This window comes from Thalassophryne amazonica, chromosome 22 (genome assembly GCF_902500255.1).
Source record: "Thalassophryne amazonica chromosome 22, fThaAma1.1, whole genome shotgun sequence".
Classification (NCBI taxonomy): domain Eukaryota; kingdom Metazoa; phylum Chordata; class Actinopteri; order Batrachoidiformes; family Batrachoididae; genus Thalassophryne; species Thalassophryne amazonica.
The window spans coordinates 30,647,825-30,671,834 of record NC_047124.1 but is presented as its reverse complement, the minus strand read 5'-3'; the positions used below and the strand labels follow the sequence as shown (position 1 = coordinate 30,671,834).

The window sequence follows — 24,010 nt, the reverse complement described above, 5'->3', positions numbered from 1 at the left end:
TGCATGCATGCATACTTAATATATAGATGATTCACCGCCCCCTGCTGGAATGGCGTATTAGTCTACAATGTAACTGTCAACGTCCATTGATCAGTATTGTTAGCTAATATCTGTAGTTTCTCCAAAAATATTAGTTCTATAATGTTTTGGCAGCATTCATCCTTGAACCAGAATACATAAGCATACGAAACAGCAAATGTTAGCTCTCCCCAGTTTGTCCATGACTGAAGTTATTCGCACACACGCATACATGCATGCACTTTCTGCCCCAGGCAGGGGCTTTTATTTGTACACACCCTCAAACGGAGCCAGTGGCGGAAGACATCAAATGAACTTCACTCCTCACTCATGGTAATGGTAACATGCCACTTAAATAAACTAACTAAACCAATTGAACTACAAAAACGCAATGAATCAATAGCACTAACAACGCTGTTAAACCGCATGAACCACAATAACATTTAAAACCTGAAACCCCTATGGTGCGTTGCAACACAACAGATCTGCATGTTGATAGGGCACAAGTTTTACACCGGATGCCCTTCCTGCAACTCCACATTACACAGAAACAAGTGCACTTAACCACTTGGCCACCATACCTGGTGATTTATTTCCCTACTTTACTTAAATCACAAGACACTTATGGTTATGACAGTCATTTTCGAATTGATGACTGGATTTTGTGTTTTGTGAGTTCTGCTTGTGTCTCTGTCCACTCACAGTTCTGCACGGTGGAAGGTTTCATCACGGCTCTGGTAGATGAATATCCCATGATGTTGAGGAGGAGGAAGGTCTTTATCCTAATTGTTTGCTTTATCTCCTTCATCATCGGCTTCTCCAACATCACACAGGTGTTGTGCTACAGCAGCTCTTGTTAATTGTCATTGCTATAACAAAAGTGTGGATGATCGTACCTGTTTATCAAATCATATCAAATCAATTTCATTTATATAGCGCCAAATCACAACAACAGTTGCCCCAAGGCACTTTATATTGCAAGGCAAAAGCCATACAATAATCACAGACAAACCCCAACGGTCAAAACGACCCCCTATGAGCAAGCACTTGGCGACGGTGGGAAGGAAAAACTCCCTTTTAACAGGAAGAAACCTCCAGCAGAACCAGGCTCAGGGAGGGGCAGTCTTCTGCTGGGACTGGTTGGGGTTGAAGGGAGAGAACCAGGAAAAATACATGCTGTGGAGGGGAGCAGAGATCAATCACTAATGATTAAATGCAGAGTGGTGCATACAGAGCAAAAAGAGAAAGAAACATTCAGTGCATCATGGGAACCCCCCAGCAGTCTAAGTCTATAGCAGCATAACTAAGGGATGGTTCAGGGTCACCTGAACCAGCCCTAACTATAAGCTTTAGCAAAAAGGAAAGTTTTAAGCCTAATCTTAAAAGTAGAGAGGGTGTCTGTCTCCCTGATCTGAATTGGGAGCTGGTTCCACAGAAGAGGAGCCTGAAAGCTGAAGGCTCTGCCTCCCATTCTACTCTTACAAACCCTAGGAACTACAAGTAAGCCTGCAGTCTGAGAGCGAAGCGCTCTATTGGGGTGATATGGTACTATGAGGTCCCTAAGATAAGATGGGACCTGATTATTCAAAACCTTATAAGTAAGAAGAAGAATTTTAAATTCTATTCTAGAATTAACAGGAAGCCAATGAAGAGAGGCCAATATGGGTGAAATATGGTCTCTCCTTCTAGTCCCTGTCAGTACTCTAGCTGCAGCATTTTGAATTAACTGAAGGCTTTTCAGGGAACTTTTAGGACAACCTGATAATAATGAATTACAATAGTCCAGCCTAGAGGAAATAAATGCATGAATTAGTTTTTCAGCATCACTCTGAGACAAGACCTTTCTAATTTTAGAGATATTGCGCAAATGCAAAAAAGCAGTCCTACATATTTGTTTAATATGCGCATTGAATGACATATCCTGATCAAAAATGACTCCAAGATTTCTCACAGTATTACTAGAGGTCAGGGTAATGCCATCCAGAGTAAGGATCTGGTTAGACACCATGTTTCTAAGATTTGTGGGGCCAAGTACAATAACTTCAGTTTTACCTGAGTTTAAAACCAGGAAATTAGAGGTCATCCATGTCTTTATGTCTTTAAGACAATCCTGCAGTTTAGCTAATTGGTGTGTGTCCTCTGGCTTCATGGATAGATAAAGCTGGGTATCATCTGCGTAACAATGAAAATTTAAGCAATGCTTTCTAATAATACTGCCTAAGGGAATCATGTATAAAGTGAATAAAATTGGTCCTAGCACAGAACCTTGTGGAACTCCACAATTAACCTTAGACTGTGAAGAAGACTCCCCATTTACATGAACAAATTGTAATCTATTAGATAAATATGATTCTAACCACCGCAGCGCAGTGCCTTTAATACCTATGGCATGCTCTAATCTCTGTAATAAAATTTTATGGTCAACAGTATTAAAAGCAGCACTGAGGTCTAACAGGACAAGCACAGACATGAGTCCACTGTCTGAGGCCATAAGAAGATCATTTGTAACCTTCACTAATGCTGTTTCTGTACTATGATGAATTCTGAAACCTGACTGAAACTCTTCAAATAGACCATTCCTCTGCAGATGATCAGTTAGCTGTTTTACAACTACCCTTTCAAGAATTTTTGAGAGAAAAGGAAGGTTGGAGATTGGCCTATAATTAGCAAGGTAGCTGGGTCAAGTGATGGCTTTTTAAGTAATGGTTTAATTACTGCCACCTTAAAAGTCTGTGGTACATAGCCAACTAATAAAGATAGATTGATCATATTTAAGATCGAAGCATTAATTAATGGTAGGGCTTCCTTGAGCAGCCTGGTAGGAATGGGGTCTAATAGACATGTTGATGGTTTGGAGATAGTGACTAATGAAAATAACTCAGATAGAACAATCGGAGAGAAAGAGTCTAACCAAATACCAGCATTACTGAAAGCAGCCTTAAGATAACGATATGTCTTTGGGCTGGTTATGAGTAATTTTTTCTCTAATAGTTAATATTTTATTAACAAAGAAAGTCATGAAGTCATTACTAGTTAAAGTTAAAGGAAGACTTGGCTCAATAGAGCTCTGACTCTTTGTCAGCCTGGCTACAGTGCTGAAAAGAAACCTGGGGTTGTTCTTATTTTCTTCAATTAGTGATGAGTAGTAAGATGTCCTAGCTTTACGGAGGGCTTTTTTTTATAGAGCAACAGACTCTTTTTCCAGGCTAAGTGAAGATCTTCTAAATTAGTGAGATGCCATTTCCTCTCCTACTTACGGGTTATCTGCTTTAAGCTATGAGTTTGTGAGTTATACCACGGAGTCAGGCACTTCTGATTTAAAGCTCTCTTTTTCAGAGGAGCTACAGCATCCAAGGTTGTGCTCAATGAGGATGTAAAACTATTGACGAGATAATCTATCTCACTCACAGAGTTTAGGTAGCTACTTTGCACTGTGTTGGTATATGGCATTGGAGAACATAACAAAGAAGGAATCATATCCTTAAACCTAGTTACAGCGCTTTCTGAAAGACTTCTACTGTAATGAAACTTATTCCCCACTGCTGGGTAGTCCATCAGAGTAAATGTAAATGTTATTAAGAAATGATCAGACAGAAGGGGGTTTTCAGGGAATACTGTTAAGTCTTCAATTTCCATACCATAAGTCAAAACAAGATCTAAAGTATGATTAAAGTGGTGGGTGGACTCATTTACATTTTGAGCAAAGCCAATTGAGTCTAGTAATAGATTAAATACAGTGTTGAGGCTGTCATTCTCAGCATCTATGTGGATGTTAAAATCGCCCACTATAATTATCTTATCTGACCTAAGCACTAAGTCAGGCAAAAGGTCTGAAAATTCACAGAGAAACTCACAGTAACGACCAGGAGGACGATAGATAACAACAAGTAAAACAGTTTTTTTGGGACTTCTAATTTGGATGGACAAGACTAAGAGTCAAGCTTTCAAATGAATTAAAGCTCTGTCTGGGTTTTTGATTAATTAATAAGCTGGAGTGGAAGATTGCTGCTAATCCTCCCCCTCGGCCCGTGCTACGAGCATTCTGACAGTTAGTGTGACTCGGGGGTGTTGACTCATTTAAACTAACATATCCATCCTGCTGTTTATAACATAGGAGTGTGTGTGTGTCCATGTGTCTGCAATATTTAACAAATATCAGGTCAGGCCCGACTGTACAGACAGTACCTTGAAAACCTCCAAAGTGAGGGGGTCTTATCCATATGGCATGATACGCCAATGATCATTCAATTAACCATATTTTCTTTGGGTCATGGTTAGGAGACGGTACTACAATCCTCCAGCAATTAGATGGCAACCAGTCATAGACATGGAGGACATGAAAGGAAAATAAGTGAATGGAGTCTAGACCTGCTGGTTCCAAGAGGTCAATCATTTGGTGTTCATCAAATAAATTAATTTGTGCTTTTTCATCATATCATGTTGTCAGTCTTTGGGCATTTTTGCTCCTATAGTTTTATAAATATGTCATTTTTTGGAATTTGTAAAAAAAAAGGCACTTGCAAAACTTAAGTGTGAATCAGCACAACAAATAGCAACTGTGATCATTTGTTGCTATTCACACTCACATCCAGTAGATGGCAGTGTTCTATGCATTTTGACCATCTGTTGGATGCGCTCGGTCACTTTTTTCAGAATCACACAAACAGAATTTTCAGTTTTGCAAATGCCTTTTTTTCTTTTACAAATTAAAAAATGACATTTTTACAAATAAATAAACCAACCAACCAATCAGTGATCAGAGGAGGCTCAGTTTCCCCATTATGCCTTTTGGCATCTGTTCCTGTTAATAGTAGCGAAGCTTGAATCTTCGACTGGACTGGGTTGCTTGACGCGAGGACGTTTCCCTTCAAGTCACAGAAGCTTCCTCAGCTAAAATTCTTGCTCTGGTAATCTGACTTCTGTCTTGACTCTTGTAGAGAAGAATAAACAGAAGCCACAAAAGCTGGAGTTTTAAACCTAACCAGACCCCTCCTACCGAGAGGCCAACTGCTATAGGCTGGTGACTAAACTATAGCTCTAATTAGCACCTATTGTGATCTAGTAAGCACCCTCCTCATGACAGGGCAGCTGTCCCTCCTAATGATGGGACAGAAGCCTCTCCTGATGGCTCCCTTGACGACTCCTGATGACGTGAATGACTCATTACCATGAATCAAAGACTGAAATTGCTTTGACCTGAGTACCCCATTGTAAACAGGGGACAAACCCTCCCAGGTTAAGGCTGGGTTTCAACTGTTTCACATAGAATGCCTCTTTGTCCCCTCTCTCAAACCATTTCTTCTCTCTGGCTAAGATTTTAACTTCCTTGTCCTCAAACATGTGGTTAGTGTCTTTAAGGTGGAGATGAACTGCAGACTGAGGTCCACTGGCGCCCTCTCTGCGGTGCTGGTATAGCCTTTTGTGTAAAGGTTGCTTAGTCTCACCTATGCAGTGTTCATTACAGTTTTCCTGACATCTGATAGAATACACTACATTGCTCTGTTTGTAACTAGGGATCCTGTCCTTAGGGTGAACTAATTTCTGTCTCAAGGTGTTAACCGGTTTAAAGTAAACTGGGATTTTGTGCTGTCTGAAGGTCCTCTGTAGTTTTTCCCCTACTCCTGCTAAATAAGGGAGAGACACTCCTCTTCTTCTTGTCTCCGTCTCCTGTCTATCTGGCCTCTTTGTTTTCTGGGACTTCTGTACTTTGTCCAGGGACCATCGTGGGTACCCACATACTGTGAGGGCTTTCCGGACACGTTGTTGTTCTTTAGCCCTTCCCTCTGCAGTTGTGGGCACCTGTAGGGCTCTGTGTTGAAGAGTCCTGATCACCCCGAGCTTGTGTTCAAGGGGGTGGTTTGAGCCAAAGAGCAGATATTGGTCAGTGTGAGTGGGTTTTCTGTAAACCCCAGTCTGGAGCTGCCTGTTCTCTCCAATCGTAACATCACAGTCCAAGAAGGCTAAATGGTTGTTTCTGGCATCCTCATGTGTGAACTTGATATTGGAATCCACCGAGTTGATGTGTTCTGTAAAGTCCTCAACCTCCTGTTGCTTGATTTTAACCCATGTGTCATCGACATATCTGAACCAGTGATTGGGAGAGATGCCCATGAAAGATGTCAAGGCTGTCTTCTCCACTCGCTCCATGTACAGATTGGTACAGAGACCCCATCATACAACCATGGATCTGCCTGTAGTAATTCCCCCTAAACAGGAAAAACGTGGTGTTAAGACAGATCTCCAAGAGTTGGCAGATGTGGTCTGGTGTGAGTTTGGTCCTTTCAGGTAGAGAAACTTTTTTAAAACTCCAGCTTTTGTGGCTTCTGTTTATTCTTCTCCACAAGAGTCAAGACAGAAATCAGACTACCAGAGCAAGAATTTTAGCTGAGGAAGCTTCTGCGATTTGAAGCGAAACGTCCTCACGTCAAGCAACCCAGTCCAGTTGAAGATTCAAGCTTCTCTACTATGGAAACCACCTGGACAACTGAGAGTCTACACAGAAACGTTCATGTTAATGCTCAAACCTTCAGAATGCATGTGCATTGCTTTAAAACTAAAACATATATGCGATATTTTCACTTTGTAAAAATGACATAGTTGACCTTTAATGCTGATGAACTGTCTGGAATTAGTTTTGTTTATAAATCAAAACCATAAGTGAAAGCTGCTTTGCCTTTGTCACCTGCCACACGTCTGGGGCACTGTATGTTGAATGGAGCAGTCTGGTAGCCTGCCTCCTTCTGCTGGGGTAGAGTTGAGCTCGGCTCCTCACAGCTGTCTGGCTGCTGCAAAACACGTAACAGACAGGGACTAACGTATAATTTTAAAGGTTACAAACATTTTTGACCATTTGGCTTTACTAACTATGCCAGCAAAAACAAAAATCTTAGCGGATTGAAAATTAGCGGAACTAAAATTAGCAGAAGCTGATTAGTCTGCTGATGGTTTTCAACGTTATCTGAAAAGCTAATGTGCTAACAAAAAAACTTATCTTTGGTAATTAGCAGTTAGCAGATTAGCGGAACTATGCTCACCACTGGCCAAGCCACTGTCATGTGATCAGACTGTAACACCACCTGCAGGATAGGCATTATGGTCAGGGCAAGTAATGATGTTTGGGTGCAGAAATGGTTTTGGAAAGGTGGATTACTGTACGGTGTCCTGTGTATTTGTATTGTAGACAGAATATGTCTGTAATACTCAAACATAGATATGTTTGAGTATTACAGACATATTCTGTCATACTCAAATACCCCGTTGATTATTTTTTTTTATATCAACAGGGAAAATAATCCCCAATATAATGTTCATTGTGTGAAAATATCAATGAATCAGGAAATCAATAAAGAAATGACTGTAAAACCCCAAATCAGGAATAGTTGGGACAATATGGAAAACAGGGGCACACAGTGATCCTAGCATTGACTTCTTCATTGTAGACAGCATGAACCCATGATATTTTGTGTTTTGTGTGGTGAACTTAATTTCTTTTTTAATATTGTTAATAATGCATTTAAGGCTTCCAACACACTCCAAAAAAAAGATGGAATACCAAAGCATTTACCACTTTGTAATGTTGCCATTCCTTCTCATAACACTTAATAAATTATGTTTTGGCATTGAGGATAAGCGCAATGAAGCGCTTCAGGTGTTTTGTCCCATTCTTCCTGCAAACCTGTCTCAAGCTGTGCATCAAAACTGGGTCTTTATTGATTTTGTTTTTTAATTTCAAAATTCTCCACACATTCTCTTTTAGGTAGAGGGCAGGACTGCAGGCAGGTCATTCCAATATCTGTACCATCTTCTTCTGTACCCATGCTTTTTTAATGTGTACAGAATGTGGTTTTGCATTGTCATATTGAAAAATGCATGGACATTCCTGGAAAAGATGTGATCTTGAAGGCAGCATGTTGATCTAAAATCTCAGTGTATTTTTCTGCAGTAATGCTGCATCGCAGAAATTTAAATTACCTTTGCCAAGGGCGATGGCACAAACAACCCCATACCATGAAAGACCCTGGTGTTTGGACTTGTTGCCGATAACTATCTGGATGGTCCCATTTGTCTTTGGTTCAGTGCACACAGCATTAATTTTTTTCCAAAAAAGAACTTGAATACCGATTCATCTGACAACGGTACATGTTTCCACTGTGTGATGGTCCAGCTCAGATGCCTCAGAATCCAGAGAAGTTGATGTCATTCCTGGACAAGGTTAACATAATACTTATTTTGAGTGCCATTTCTGATTATAACTCTGTATTATAGTTCTGGACAAAGCTTTTCCAAAGTAATCTCTTGCCCAAGTGGTTATATCAGCTATTGATGAATGACAGTAGTTGATGCAGTGACACCTGAGGGATTGGAGATCACAGGTGTTCATCTTAGACTTGCATCCTTGCTGTTTGCACAATGAAAATCTTCCAGTTTCCTGGAATCGTTTAATGATACGTTCCGCTAGAAAGGGACAAATTTAATCAGTCAAATTCCTACCATTGCTTCTGTGAGGAACATTGCTTTTAAACATTTCGATAATTTTCATTTGTTGGCAAGCTGGATATCTTCTGTCCATCTTTGCTCCTCAAAGACTCTTTCATGGATACTGCTTTTGTACCAAATTTTTATCTCATTACTAGCCCTAAATTGCCCCACCGCAACCTTTTTGGAATATTTTGCAGGTCTTACATGCAGAAATGTTTGTATACGAGGTCTGTCAATAAAGTATAGGTCCTTTTTATTTTTTCCAAAAACTATATGGATTTCATTCATATGTTTTTACTTCAGACATGCTTGAACCCTCGTGCGCATGCGTGAGTTTTTCCACGCCTGTCGGTGACGTCATTTGCCTGTGAGCACTCCTTGTGGGAGGAGTCGTCCAGCCCCTCATCGGAATTCCTTTGTCTGAGAAGTTGTTGAGAGACTGGCGGGTCCGCGCGTCGGGACGCAGCCGGTGCGGCGCGGCGGCACAGGAAAAACACCTCCGTGTTGATAACCATTTGTAAAATCCAGGCGGCTTTTGATGGCTTTCAGTGGAGTGAGTATCTGAGAAATTGTTTAACAGCTGGACATGTTCCAACTTGTCCTTAAGGCTTCCAACAGAGGTGTTTTTCCTGTGGCGGAGCGTCGTGGCGGCTGCGAGCCGACGCTGCAATCCGCCCGCACATCTTTAATTAAAAAAATCTCCTTTAACAGTGGAATATCCGGATAAAATGCCGAAACCGACTTCTTCTGATACTTCTCTGTTCTCTCACAACGTCCTGGATCAATAGAACCTGAAATGTGGAGGTTTTCAGCTTGAAACAGGCTGATGACGGCGCCTGAGAGCACTGCACGACGTCTCGCTCCGTGGGAAGTCCTTAAAGCGACAGTATCACCTCAAAATCTCTCATCAGCCGTTAAAATTTTCACTGAAAACCAGCTTAATTTTTCGAACCGTGTCCACTTCGATGTGTCTCACAGGTTTAGAAAAGATTTTGATCAAACAAAGCGCCAGTCTCTCAGCAACTTCTCAGACAAAGGAATTCCGACGAGGGGCTGGACGACTCCTCCCACAAGGAGTGCTCACAGGCGAATGACGTCACCGACAGGCGTGGAAAAACTCACACATGCGCACGAGGGTTCAAGCATGTCTGACGTAAAAACATATGAATGAAATCCATATAGTTTTTGAAAAAAATAAAAAAGACCTATACTTTATTGACAGACCTCGTATTAACAATTGAAATAAAGTTGAGCAGACAAAACCTGAAATATCTTGGGTTCATACTGTCTGAAGTGAAACAGAAGTCAAAGTAAATGTAAGAATCACTGTATTTGGTTACCCCCCCCACCCCACCCCCAAATTTCCATATTGTCCTTTTTCTGATTTGTGGTTGTAGAAATAAAATCCCTCCTGCATGATACATAATGACAAAATGATCCTAAAACAACTTTCAGCGTGTCATCTTCATGCATTATTTATGAAATAAAGAGAGGCTATTAATATTCAGCTTTTTAAGCAGATATGCGTGTTTGTGTTGAAATGTCCCAGGGTGGCCTGTATGTGTTCAAGCTATTTGATTACTACTCCGCCAGCGGGATGTGCCTGCTCTTCCTCGTCTTCTTTGAGACTGTTTCCATCTCCTGGTTTTATGGTAAGAAGTCTGTTTGATGCCTTCAACCCTGCAGTTGAATTGAAGTGGTAGATTTTGGAGCTACACAGTCAAGTGAAACCAAAGCGGAAATAAATTGATCCTCTTGGAAAAGAGAACTCATTATGTGCCAGTCACCAGGTGAATCAGCCATGTGGATTTTCCATATAGCTGTCCAAGAGGAAATGATCTGCTTTGTTTTCTGCGATAAGACGCTTTGTCGTGAATCAGCCATGTGGATTTTCCATATAGCTGTCCAAGAGGAAATGATCTGCTTTGTTTTCTGCGATAAGACGCTTTGTCTGATTTTCTGCTCTCATTCACCCCGTAAAGCTTTTGTTCTTGCCTTTATTATCTCCACATTAACATGCCCACAATCTCTTTGTCCTCTTCTCTTTATGCCTCAGGAGCTGAAAGATTTTATAAGAACATTGAGGATATGATCGGCTATCGGCCGTGTGGCTGGTGGAAGCTGTGCTGGCGCTTCTTCACTCCGTTCATCTGTCTGGTAGATACACTTATAGATTTGACCTCCATGAAGCAGATTTTTCACAGCTTTGACAGTATGTAATTCTCACAGAGACCTGCAGGAAGACCATCCAATAGCCAATAGCAACAATTTCAGCCAAAACTTCCTATACACTCAATCACTCATCTTCAATGGCTTATCTGGGATCAGGTCACGGGGGTGACAGCTCCAGCAGGGGATCCCAAACATCCCTTCCTTGGCCCACATTACCACCTGGGGGAACCCGAGGTGTTTCCAGGCCAGTGTGGAGATAAAATCTCTCCTCCAAGTCCTGGGTCTTCCCCGAGGGCTCCTCCCAGCTGGACAGGCCTGGAATACCTTCTTAGGGAAGCTGTTTTTGTGTCTTGAGGTTTTAGTCCTGATGGACCTCAGCCAACTGCCAGAGGGGAGGGTGACAAAAAGTTTGTGTCCTGGGTGAGAGGGATCGGCCACTATCTTTCTTGCTCGCCTCAGGGCCCTGGAGGTGTACAGGTCCTGTAGGGAAAGCAGATTGCAGTCGATCACCTTCTCTGTTGGGTGGATGATATGCTGCAGTCTGCTCCTGTCCTTAGCAGTGGCAGTAGAGTACCAGATGGTGTTGGAGGAGGAGATGTTGGACTAAATGATGGCAGTGTAGACTGATGACAGAGTTGGAGGCATCAGATAGAAAAGTGACATTGTCCACCTTTGGCGTGAATGGCCTTCCACTTCCACCAAAGAAGAGCCATTACTCTGAAATTGTCATTAACAGAGGTTCTGCCTTTGACGTGGTGATCAACTGTAAAGTTTTGTCAAACTTTTTATGTCCATTTTGCATGAAAACCGTCTTCAATGATTGTTTTTTTGTATGCTGTCACATTCCTATCCAATGCCTCATTTTTGTTCGATTTCTTTTCACCCTCTGGGGCCCGTAGACTTCCTGCCGAGTCCAAATCAATGATTTATCTTATGATTCTGGACCAGTGAGTGTCAAACTCAAGAAGCACCAGTTCTCCAGTCAGACTCTTAAATACAACCAAAGGCTCTGCAATGAAGCCTACATTATGCCAAGTAGTCATTTAGATGCTATTAAATGTAATTCCATCATTTTTTCAAATCTTCTAAAATCTTTCATGTTGTTTAATGAAGTATTTATCTTATATGCAAATGTTTCACCCACTGAAAAAGTAAATATTCTGCCTGTATTTGATAAAATTGGGAGGTGGTGGCCTGAAAGTAAAGCAGGTAAGCTCTTAACCAGAAGATCGTTGGTTCTTTTCCTCTTCAGACAGGACACTCAGTTAGTTGGTCTTGAACAAGGCCCTTAATCCTGAGTTGTTTCTGATGAGCAGGTGAGCATCTTTCATAATGGCACCATTATGTCACTCAGCGTACCATAGCGCTTCTAGCGGCAACGGCTAGTGACAGCGGCTGGTGTTATGTGTATGATGGTATACAACTATGACGCTCCGTGCTGGAAATTAAGACCGGTGCCCTAAAGACCGTTTTATACCGGTCTAGTTGACAACCTGTGCAATATTCTGTCACAACCTCATGAAAATTACAAAAATGTCTTATTGTCACAATAAAGGAACGCTAACTTTAAAGCCCCCGTCACACATAGCAAAAATTTGCTGGAAGCATGCCCGACATGGCAAATATTGTCATAATCCGACACAGTTGGGAGAAAAAGAGGCGTGGCCAGTAGTCTCGGAGCCCAGACAGACTACCTCGTCCACAACTGTCAGAACGCATCCATAGCATCTGTAGATGACACGGATACCTGTCAGATGGCCATAAAAAGTGCTGCAGACTGCCCGATCTCCAAATATCTGGATGGCGAACACGCGACTGGAGCGATGTGTTCCTCACGCGCTGTGTGTATGCATAACACTACATGGGCCACTAAGCATTGTCCACCTTTCCAGGGAACCTTCTTTTTTCTTTTTTGCTCACTTCAGGAGCACAACGCAACTATGGACACCGCAATGGTTGGATTATCGCATGGGAATTAATATTTTTCTTTTGGGTGGGAGGATTTTAACCACAGTCTGCTGTCTTGTGCATTGTGACCACGTCGGTGCTGTGAAACACTCCTGGACCACTGTTGGAGGTGAGATTCATGTTTATTAATGTTGTAACAGCCTGGCACAAGTTCCATGTCATATGTCCTACAGATTTAGAAGGTGATCATATATTAGAGTGGTGAGATCTGTCCAGCTCCGAGCCTCACGTGTGCAATGACACGTTACTGCGCACGACAGAGAGACGCAGCTGTCTGTGTTCTGATGGAGACAACAGTTCATATTGTTTACGTCGCCCATGGGAAGGAATGGACAAATATCTGTACTGTAAGGTCTATTGTGGATATAACAGCCTGTTCAGATTTGTGGCAGTGTGCGCGCAGTAGAGCACGGAGCTTTCGGTTTGATAACCGCTATTCACATTCACTGTACATGATGTTAATAATTATGAATTATTATCATGACGAAGCGTGCCACATACATTTCAACAGTTGCTTTGCAGTGCCAGATCCATCTCAAGGTTCTCTCATATGCGCTCAAATCATTTTGGAGCCTGTTTTGCCGCCATCAGACCATGTAAATTGCGGTCAGATGGTCGTTAGATTACACATGGATCGTTGTCGGATAGGGACCGCGCCCGGAGAGTTTTGAACATGTGCATCACACTCGGAGCCGCTGGCTGATTTTGACCAACTGTGTCGTCTTCCACAGATGGCTGTCAGCATGTTTTAGAATCGAAATCCAACACTCTTCGGATGTGCGCCGATTCATAATTCCAACGCCATTCTGCGTGATTCCGGCTATGTGTGATGGGGGTATAAGGAAAGCTAAATGTTGCTGTTTAAATAGACTGAGTTGCATATGTTTTACATTGTAGGGGGTGTTTATCTTCAGTGCCATTGAGATGACCCCTCTCACTCTGGGGAAGTATGTCTACCCACTATGGGGCCAAGTGATTGGCTGGTTCATGTCATTGTCTTCCATGGTACTGATTCCTGGTTATGCCATCTACATGTTCTGCACCACGAAGGGCAGCATCAAACAGGTACAAGACTCTTACACCACTGTTATCTTTATACAGGGTTACTCGTAATGCTCCGCCTCTTTATTCTGAGCTTCCCCAAATTTAAAATGTAACTCTAAAAAAATTCTTGCTTCTTTTTGGGTATTGCCCATAGAGTTACAGTGTTGCCACATCCTGATGGCATTGACACCTTAGTGCCACACCAGACAAAGGCAGACAGATAGGGGCTGCATCCTTCGAAGGCTACATTCATTGACCGCATGCGTCATATTGGGGTGACTAGGCTCTTTCATGTCAAAGGCTCTTTGGACTGTGGCCAACGAATGTAGCCTTATTTCCCCCAGAAACAAAGGATACATCAGGTGTATCTATACCACGGCCCAAACAATCCCAAAAGTATTTTTATTTGTTTGTTTTTCCAAGACAAATGGGTTGGTACATCAAAAAATAAAACAAAGAATAAATAATAAATAAGTAATTTAAAGGTAAAGTATAAATATTAAAAATAATAACTAAACTACAGGTTACTCCAACTTTGCTATCTTGTTCAGGTGATGGTGGGGGGGGGGGGGGCAGTATAAGTTCATCATGGAATTGCAAAATGTTCTGTGAGCTACATCATCACATTTCAGAACAACTGGTTCAGCCTCCATGGTCTCAGAAGGCCAGGTCTTTATAGAGTGCAGCCTTCGAAGGATGCGGCCCCTGAAATGGGTAACAGCTAGCGTGCCTCTTGCACCACTTTAAATAAATAAAAACAGAGTGATGTGAGTGTCTACCTGTTACTCAAATGTATCTCTGTCTACAAAATGACAAATATATAACTAAGTTTTGTGAAAATCTGTTATTTTGAGCAAAATATTGCTCGAAACAGCAATGGGTCCTTCAAATTTTAATGAGTTATTTTGGGAATTATCATACATATTATCACAAGCGCACTCTTCCTGAATGTTGCCTTTAAGTATGGCGTTCCTAATTTGATTCAGGATTTATTCATAGCATTTTGTTTGTGAAATGTTCAGTACCCTCCAAAAGTATTCAGCCCCTTGATATTTCACGAATTTTAATTTGTTTATGCCATTTCAAATACAAAAAGTAAATCAGGCTTCTCAATATAAAAATTTCTAAAATGATCTTCCTTAAACTCAAAGTTAAAGCATATTTCTACTACTTGATATAAATGAATTACAAATATAAAAGCCAAGATGATGGGTTGCATAAGTAATGTAACACTTTGGTATAACACCTGTAAATAATCAGTTTAATTGCCAGTTTCTTTAGACATATCAGGGATGGATAGATTAGATTAGACAGAATTTACTGATCCCTTGGGAAGACTTCCTCAGGGAAACTGAGGTTCCAGCAGCATTGTATAGCAGCACACAGGGTAAGAAGTACACAGAGTATCAAAAGTGAAACTAAAGAAACAAAACCGTCTGCAAATATAAATATAAATATAACTACCAGACCTACTGGTTTACTGGCTACTACTGTTCCTCTCCTTCCTGTCCTCTGTCTTCCTGTTACTCCTCCGCCCCTCCAAGTCACTGAATATGTCTTGGACTTTTTTATACCAATTATGAAGAAATACAAACAGTATGGCACTCTGTGGTAAATCTGTGTGGAGTAGACAGTTCTCAAAAACTGAGTGACTGTACAAGAAGAAGAGTGAGGAAAGCCACCAAGACACTCAGACAACCCAGAAGAAGTTACAGGCTTCTGTGGCTGTGATTGGAGAAATTGTGCATCATGCACGTTTTGCATTTTGTATCCCAGTTATACAACTTCCTGATGAAGTGGTACAGATGAGGATTTTATTAAAAAGAAGACCTGAAAGCTACATTTTGCTAGAAGGTACATCTGAGATGAAAGCCTAGATTTAATGTTTTGGTCAAAGAAAATACTCTATCATACCATACACTAAGCACAATTTCTCCAATCACAGAAAGAGAAGCTTCTAACTTCTTCTGAATTATCTGGGTGTCTTGGTGGCTTCCCTCACTCTACTCCTTCCTGCACAGTCACTCAGTCCAACAGATTTTTGTATTTCTTCATAGTAAGTCCCTTCGGCTGCTCCCTTGTTTTGCACTTGGGGTCGCCACAGCAAATCCAAGGTGCAACCTGCATGTTGATTCTGGCTCAATTTTTACACCAGATGCTATTTCTGACGCAACTCGACATTACATGGAGAAATGTCGCAGGGGTGAGGTTGGAACCGAGAACCTTTGAACCACTGAAACCAAGTGCACTAACCACTTGGCCACCACCGTTTGTATGTAATTAAAGTCCAAGACATATTCAGTGACTTGGAAACGTTTATGTATCCATCCCCTGACTGTTTGAAGAAAACTGGCAGCAAAACTGATTATTTACAGGTATTATACCAAAGTGTTCCATTACTTATGCAACTCATCATCTTGACTATTACATTTTTAATTCATTCATATCAAATTGTAGAGATTTGCTTTGAGTTTGAGTTTAAGGAAGATCATTTTAGAATTTTTTTATATTGCGAAGCCTGATTTGCTTCTTATATCTGAAATGGCATAAACAAATTAAAATGTGTGAAATATCAAGCGGCCCTTTGCGTTTCGAGGCCACTGTAACTGGCCCAAATCTGCAGCGGCATTATTCATGTTCTCGCTGCCTTTCTCGCTCAGGCTTTTGAAGAAATGCATTTAAGGCTAATCTGATATTAATTCTCAGTGACTCTTTTGTTGACTAGCGTTGGAGGGAGATGACTGCTGCCCGGGAGGATGAAAAACCATCAGGGCATGAAGGATTCACTCACACGGGGAGCGTGGGCGAAGCTCACGTCTAGCCAGGGCTCCTCTCGCCAAAATAATCTACCTGCTGTTTTCCCCTCGGTGCAAACGCGCGGTCAGCCTACGCTGACGTTTGACAGTTTGACAGATGAAGTCGTGCTGTAAATTCCCGCTACATTTTCCCCCTGTTTTTAAATGCATTGCAAAATCAGCTGAGTAAGGACGCAAGGAAACGAGGAAGCATTTTTGATCAATTTCAAAGGTAGATTCCATTTGACAGGAAAAGAATGAGCGCTGACCACAAATTCAATTATGCAGATCATCAAATATGCATAAGATGCAGTTTCGTAAACAAGTGACGGTGTGGTTCTCAAACTGTGGGGTGTGTTCCCCTGAGAGGGCAAAAGTTATTTGAAAGGTTAGATGAAAATATCATTTTATTGAAATCAGTTGATTCAAGTGGATGCAATGATGCATGCATAATTTTGCAAGTGCACCAAACCTCATATGAGCAACGTTTATTCTAAGAGGACGACTGTCACGCTAGAAATCTCCAGATTTTTGGTGTGGAAGTTAAAACAAGCAGCGGTGGTCTTGTTAGCCACCAGACTAAGGCTTTCTGAATTAGTGCAGCAGATAACTGAAACAATTTTGCAAATGGTGATACAAGTACCAAAGTCGGCACAAATACTCCTTAAACATTACTCTTTTGAAAAAAACGATTAAGCACCTGAATTTTCAATGAATTGAAATTTACACAGGGGTCAAAATTAAAAATGCTCCAATCAAATTGAAAACTACACTACATTATTTGTCTGATCATAACGATTCCAAAAAGGTATAGTTTATACAATCTATGACTGAATGTTCTGGAGTTATGGGGTAAAAACAACAAAAATGGCGACAAAAGTCACTTTCAGTTTGTACAGGGGTTAAAAGATAAAGTTGCTCCAATTTTGGTAAAAAGTGATGCAAATGATTGATTGAGCTAATGGGATTAATAAATGGAATAGTTTTGACTGTGTTGAATGTTTGGTCTCCAAAGTAAAGGTCAAACAAGGTCAACATCCATTGGATTCTATGACATGTGACATATGTTACCTCGTAACATAACTAAGCATGACACATGGTCCAAACTATTCCTTAGCTTCGCTAATTAGCGATTGGTGGAACTGTGCCCACCACTGCTCCACAGCAAGAGACCATCACAACATGCTATGTAAATGTTAATATATGAGATGCTAGCAAGATATGTTTTCCTGTGATACATCATTTTTTGCCAATCAGTCGCTTTAATATTTTAAACAGCAGCACAGTTTAGCATTAAATACGTCTGTGATTGTACTGTGTATATTTACCATTGAATGTTTCTACAAATGTGAAGATTTGCTATTGTATATTCATACTTTATAGCACTTGTAATTAAAGTATTAGTACCATGTAAATATAACTGCGGAAATAGACAGTTATTTTGTTTTTAAATAAGATTTTTCATAAAATGATGATAAAAATTTAAAATGTATAATGTTGTAGTTTGTGTATTTTTTTTATTATTATTATATAATTGAGATTAATAAAGTATTTTCCCTGACAGTGGTCTAGTTTGTTTTTTTTTTAATAGTTTGAGGGGTAGTGTGAAAAAGTAATCAATGATCTGTTGGAAATTGACAAAAGTCAACAATAGCAGTACTCTTACACTCAAAATGGGGCATCAACCAACAGGCCCATGACAAAGCTTAGAAACATGGTATTGAATATTGAAAAAGATACTTTATAATTTTGGTAAAGGACAGGAAATAAATCCTCCTTTAAAGGTCATATTCTGCAAAATAGCTTTTAATGTACCTGTTTGAGACAAATGAGGTTGGACTTTCATATTAAACATCTTCAAAGTCCCATAAATTTCTCTCTACATTAAAATGCAAGAAAATGCAGGTTTTAAACCGTTTGTTTCCACCATGGAAGCCGCAGAACTTACTGACAGTCCTTATGGTGGCCCAATACTCAGTATGTCTTTAATGAGTGTTAAAATCCAACCCCTTGTCCACATTATGACACCTGGATAATGGATTAAGTTGGGGGTTTGCCTGTTGGGGTGAAATGTGATGGGGACCTGGTGTGTCCAGTGGTCACCACAGTACCCATGAAGGCCCAAAAAGAACCCTGGACACGACACGGTTAATGGGGCTCAGATGAAACAAGAAGTCCTCAATGTCCTCAATGGTGGACCAGGCAAAAGAGGCGTTCGCTTGTAAGCCAATGGTTGTGAAGGCAGATGAATGCTGTAGCAGGTCCTCAGACCCCCATTGTGTAGGATTTCCGAGCTATCGGACAAGGCTAAGGATCTGTTAAGAACTGTGTGTTTGTTGGCGTGCAATGACATTGCCACATTTAAAAAACAAACAAAAAAAAAAACATGCAAAAGCATCCCAAGATCAATCCTGGACAAAGATATCCCTTCTGGGAATCAATCAAGAGAAGATCTTCATTGCCACCAAGGAACTGCCACAGCACGATGCATTTAAACGGAGTCAAACAGTACCCCGACCATCTACTACTTCTGTAGTATGCAAAAGAACAATGCTACACTGTCCCATGACTCAGCTGCAGCCAGGTAACCAAAGAAGACAACTTTCCGGTGAAAATTCAGAGAAGATAGTGGACATACATGAAATTGGTACTGGCATCCAAACAGCCCCTGCATTGTACAAATATATGAGGGTAGGCTGAAAAGTTCTAAGGCTCCCCATGAAGGAGTAATGCATTAACTGCATTATAGTGAGCCTTAGAACTTTTCAGCCTACCCTCGTACACCAGGAGCCATTCAAAAAAGTCAGCACTTGCAAAATAGAAATTTCTGCATCATACTTGGGTATGTGTATATGTGTCATCCATAAACATCCAGGTCAAAGGACATATGGGATGGCGGCAGTGCTGCACATCAGAGCTGTATCCATCCTACTCGCTCACTTACTTCTAGAACGTACTGCAGTAATGGCTGCCTAGTAGACCACTAACCAGTGTTAATAGTGCTGAGTATTTGGATGCAGGGACAGACTGTTCAGCTGAGTGGCCAGCAGCTGCTCATTTTCATTAAGCAGACTGGCACAGAAACAGTTCATTTATTCGAGATCACAAAATATTTTTTTCATTTTAATGGGCTAATTTTGTCTTCCAACTTGATTTCCGTAATTATTATTTTTTTTTTTTATGACAGCCATTTCTGTTAATGGATTTGAAATGAAACAATTAAAATGTGATTGTAGTGGAGAATTGCAGGGTTTTATCAAGAATATCACATTAACCATTTTCATAGACCAGAAGTAATTGGACAAACTAAATATGAGGATAAATTTACATACAAATCACCACTTTTTACAGACAATTTGCTTTAGATGATTCAGAGGATGGATACATGAACATTTCCAAGTCCAAATATGTCTTGGACTTCATTTACATCAATCATTAACAAATACAAACATTATGGTAGTTTGTAGTAAATCTGTCTGGACTACGCAGTTTACAAAAACTCAGCGACTGCGAAAGGAGACCAGTGAGGGAAGCCACCAAAAAACCTAGGACAACTCTGAGGGAGTTACAGGCTTCTCTGGTTGTGACTTGAGAAACTCTAAATAGGGTTTTTTTTTTTTCTGTTGCATCACTAGTTGTTTTGCTTCATGATGGAGTAGAACAGAGAAGATTTTCATCAAACTTAGATGTGAAATTTTAGCTCCAGTTTGCTGGAAGCACATGGGAGACGAGCCTAGATTTAATTAATTTTTTTGTATTAAAATCATTGGACTCCAGGGTGTTTATGGGACATAAATGCAGCCCACGGCATGTTCAGTGACTAGGAAATGTTCAGTTGTTCCTGTCCTAACTGTCTAAAGAAAACAGATTGTAAAAATGATGGTTTAATGCTGCTATTTAGTTTATCCAATTATTTATGGCCTCTGAAAACTGAGGCATTATGCACATATGTATGTATGTGTGTATGTCTATGTATGTATGTGTGTGTGTGTGTCATCTGTTGCTCTTGATACCTGCTAATTAGTGCTAATATGCTAATTTACAAATGAAATAATACTAAAATACTAAACTTTTACGCAATGAAAATACTGGAGCACAGACTTCTTAGATGGCCCAAGTGCAATTATCTCAGATATTTGTAATATAATGCTCAGAATTGGCAAAACATCAAGTCCAAAGAAGCTAGCTGCCACTTGCTTTGAACCCCTGAAAGTGATTATTTTGATTATTCATAAACATTAGAGCTCAAAAATACCTCCCCATACAGTTGTCATAAATAGAGAAACGAGCTATCGAGAGACCCAAACTTTTGTTTTTGTACCAGGCTGTTTATTTATGCTGCAACGTTGAACATTTTAACATGGGGGTTGATGTGGCGTGGCTCACTTTTGGAGCCTCAAGTGGCCACTCAAGGAACTGCAGGTTTTCAGCACCAGAGGTTGCCGCTTGGTGGTAACGTGTAAAATATGACTCAGTTCAGATTAAAGTCTGCAGTTGATGGGATATTTTGATTTGTTCCACAGATGTTTACATCCTAATCAAATCTTTTGGTGGAAAATAAACCTTCTGAAATGGAAATCAGTTTGTCATCAGTGTTTTTAAAAATATATACAGGAACAATGTCGAAAATGATATTTTCTGTCAAAATGGTCCATACCATTTAAAAAAGAAAACAGCAAAGAAAAAGAAACCAAATCACATCATTGTGGTGAATAAAATTAAACCATCTTTAATAGGGTGATAAACTGCAAAGACAGGTAGAAAGGGATTCAAAGCCAACCGAGGGAGGTGATAGTTCTACTCTCGTATGCTCAGTTTCCAACCGTCTATCCCATTTTTCTTTTTTTTTTTTTGTGTTATCATGATCAAACAGTGTTGAAGACACAGACAGGATTCACATCATTCATGAAGCAATGCAATGGTATGGCAGAGCCCTTTAGAAAAGTTAGTCACGTCTGCACTTCTTTAGCCGACGCCACACTCCAAATATGCTACACTGATTTTCTATCAAACACAAAACGTTTTTTATCAGCAGGTTGTATTTATGTTGGACGGCCCACACAGGAGTGAAGACGTACACAAGAACAGTAACATAAAAAAAAAAAACAACATTTGGGTTTGAAGGGATGCTTACTGTGGAATTACTGCATTTAAATTACACAGCATACTGTCTTCTATAGCATAAAAAAATAAACACCGATCTTCATTTCCTGCTACCGTACCCAACTGTGCACAAACAAAATTGTAGACTTTGGGGAATTCATCAGGTTTTCAACATGCAAATTGATGTCATGAATCACACTGAACATGGTGCACAGAAACTAGACAATCTGGTAGAATCTTTCATGTTAATGCTACAATTCAGTATTCAAATCAACAAAACAAGAAAAAAAAATCCATTTTGTATTGTGAAATAAAACACAAGCAACAAGAAAACTTGAGTGCAAATACATCTACCGATGCTAAATTTTTAAGCAGATCAAAAACCCTTAAAAAAAAAAATCGTCATCATCATCATCATACAGCAATCATGATTTTTGATATACCTTAACACCTGACCCATTTGAAAATCAAATATTGGGTTGTTTTGAGGGGCATCTGACCCCAGGATTGTTAGATTTCTTTGGGATACCAGCACGATTTATTCCATCCATTCACGGTTTTGTGATGTCATAAAAAAAGAAAACCCCTGGATTTATGAAACCATCTTCACCTTAAAAACAAATTAAATATTACAATGTTAGAGAGAACTAGATTTTCATGAAGGGTTAAATTGAATTAATGACATTTTTGATGTCTTTATGTCAAAAATGAGATTTTTTTTTTTTTAATAGCCATTCTTTGATCTGTCCATTCATTTTCTGCCATTTAACCAAGAACTGGTCGTGGTGGCAGCAGACCAAGGAGCTCATTCCATTCTTCTTATTTTTGTAATGTTAAAAGATGAGTTCCTCTAATTTTAGAAATATCATGATGTCATAAAGCACAAAACAAATACATAAATATATAAATAAATTAAAATATAGAGACAGATCCACTTAGAAATCTAACTAAAAAAAGGATTATTTGGAACTCATCAGATTTGTAATGGCATCTAAACCCACATTCAAGATCACTCTAACTTTCTTTATGAGGTCATACAATGGCTTACATCCCTTTCATTCATGATCTCTATGACAAAACAATGTTCATTCTTAATATGAATCATGAGACCTGTTTAATTCCTTTAATTACTGTTGTGGTGTCAGAAGGTGAGTTTGACTTAAATATGGTTTGTGAGTTCATAAAAAACAAACAAACAAAAAACTTAAGTATTGAACTCAAAAACTACTCAAGGATTATTTGAGACTAATCATACTTTTAGGTGGATGCTAATCCAGAAACAGTCTTTATGATGTCATAAGATGACTTCCATTCATTTTGTTCATGCTCTTTGTGACAGAACCATGTTAAACAAACAAAACTTGGTTGTTTAGGACAAGCAATATTTTCCAGTCCAGATATATGATCAAGCTTTATTTTTTAAATAAAGGTACAAATATGTTCAATTCTTGTCAAAGTATGTGAAGTATCTGAGCTAATGGACGTCTTTCTTTGTGACGTCACAAGGTTACTTCCATTTATGACATCATAGCTCCCCCCTCCCCCCAAAATAAACAAGCACATTCTCCTTGGCGTAGGGAGTTACTGAACATGAATCAGACTCGTTTTCGGAGGAAGCTCCTGTGAGCAGGTCACACATGCACACCCTTATCAGTTTTCCACAATCGTTTTTTTTTCCATCTTACTCTGTCGTTCCACTGGGCCAAACTGTGAGCAGAAAAGGACAGACAGATGAGATAGAGACCTCCCAGCAGTGGCTCTGAGATTACAAAACAACAAATCAGATCAAGTGGGGTCAGATAGGATCGGAGTTAAACCTAAAATCCATCCCGCAGTGTGCGGTGAGTCTTGTGTGCAAATATCGATGCCTTCGGGTTCGGCCAGTCGCTAACAGATATCTCAGAATGACGGGCGCGTGGCGGTGGAATAGGATTTTGAAGGAGTCAAAAGTTGCCAGCTTGTGGTTTGTTTGTTTTTCCCCCACACAGTTTGAATGTGATATTTACAATCTAGGCTACAGTGAACAGAAAGATATGAAATAAAGTCTTATTTAAAGCTACAGTCTGCAGAGTCAACGCCAGCGTTTGCAAAACAAGACGCCTGGAAAATGTTACATTAAAAGTTTAAAAGGGAAACATTCACAAGCACGTTGAACAAAAAATGTGGACCTCGTACCGAGACAGGTGTGGGATTTTTTTTTTCTAGTGACAGGTGGGTAGAGTCCAAATCTGCATTCTTGTACAACAGGAAAACACGCCAAAGGTTTCAAAATAAAAGACATTTAACAGCCAGTTTTTTTTTTCCTGATAAAGTCTCATCTTCACAGTGTTGTACACATGAACGCTGAGTGTTTTTGTCCAAACACATCACCACAAAACTTTTAGTCTGTGATCCCAATAAACATGGCAAAAAAAAAAAAAAAAATCCTGGAA

At 40.0% G+C, this 24,010-nt stretch overlaps 1 protein-coding gene across 1 annotated transcript in view; it reads left to right on the top strand.

Annotated features, from left to right (window-relative positions):
- Positions 1–16,549, top strand: part of LOC117504495 (sodium- and chloride-dependent GABA transporter 1-like) — a 63,465-nt gene extending 46,916 nt beyond the window's left edge. Inside the window, exons 9-13 of the mRNA XM_034163954.1 lie at positions 723–851; positions 10,046–10,148; positions 10,553–10,653; positions 13,534–13,701; positions 16,406–16,549. Of these exons, the coding sequence (XP_034019845.1) occupies positions 723–851; positions 10,046–10,148; positions 10,553–10,653; positions 13,534–13,701; positions 16,406–16,501 (597 nt within the window). The 3' untranslated portion in view covers positions 16,502–16,549. The remainder of the gene's footprint in view (positions 1–722; positions 852–10,045; positions 10,149–10,552; positions 10,654–13,533; positions 13,702–16,405) is intronic.
- The last annotated feature ends 7,461 nt before the right edge of the window (positions 16,550–24,010 follow it).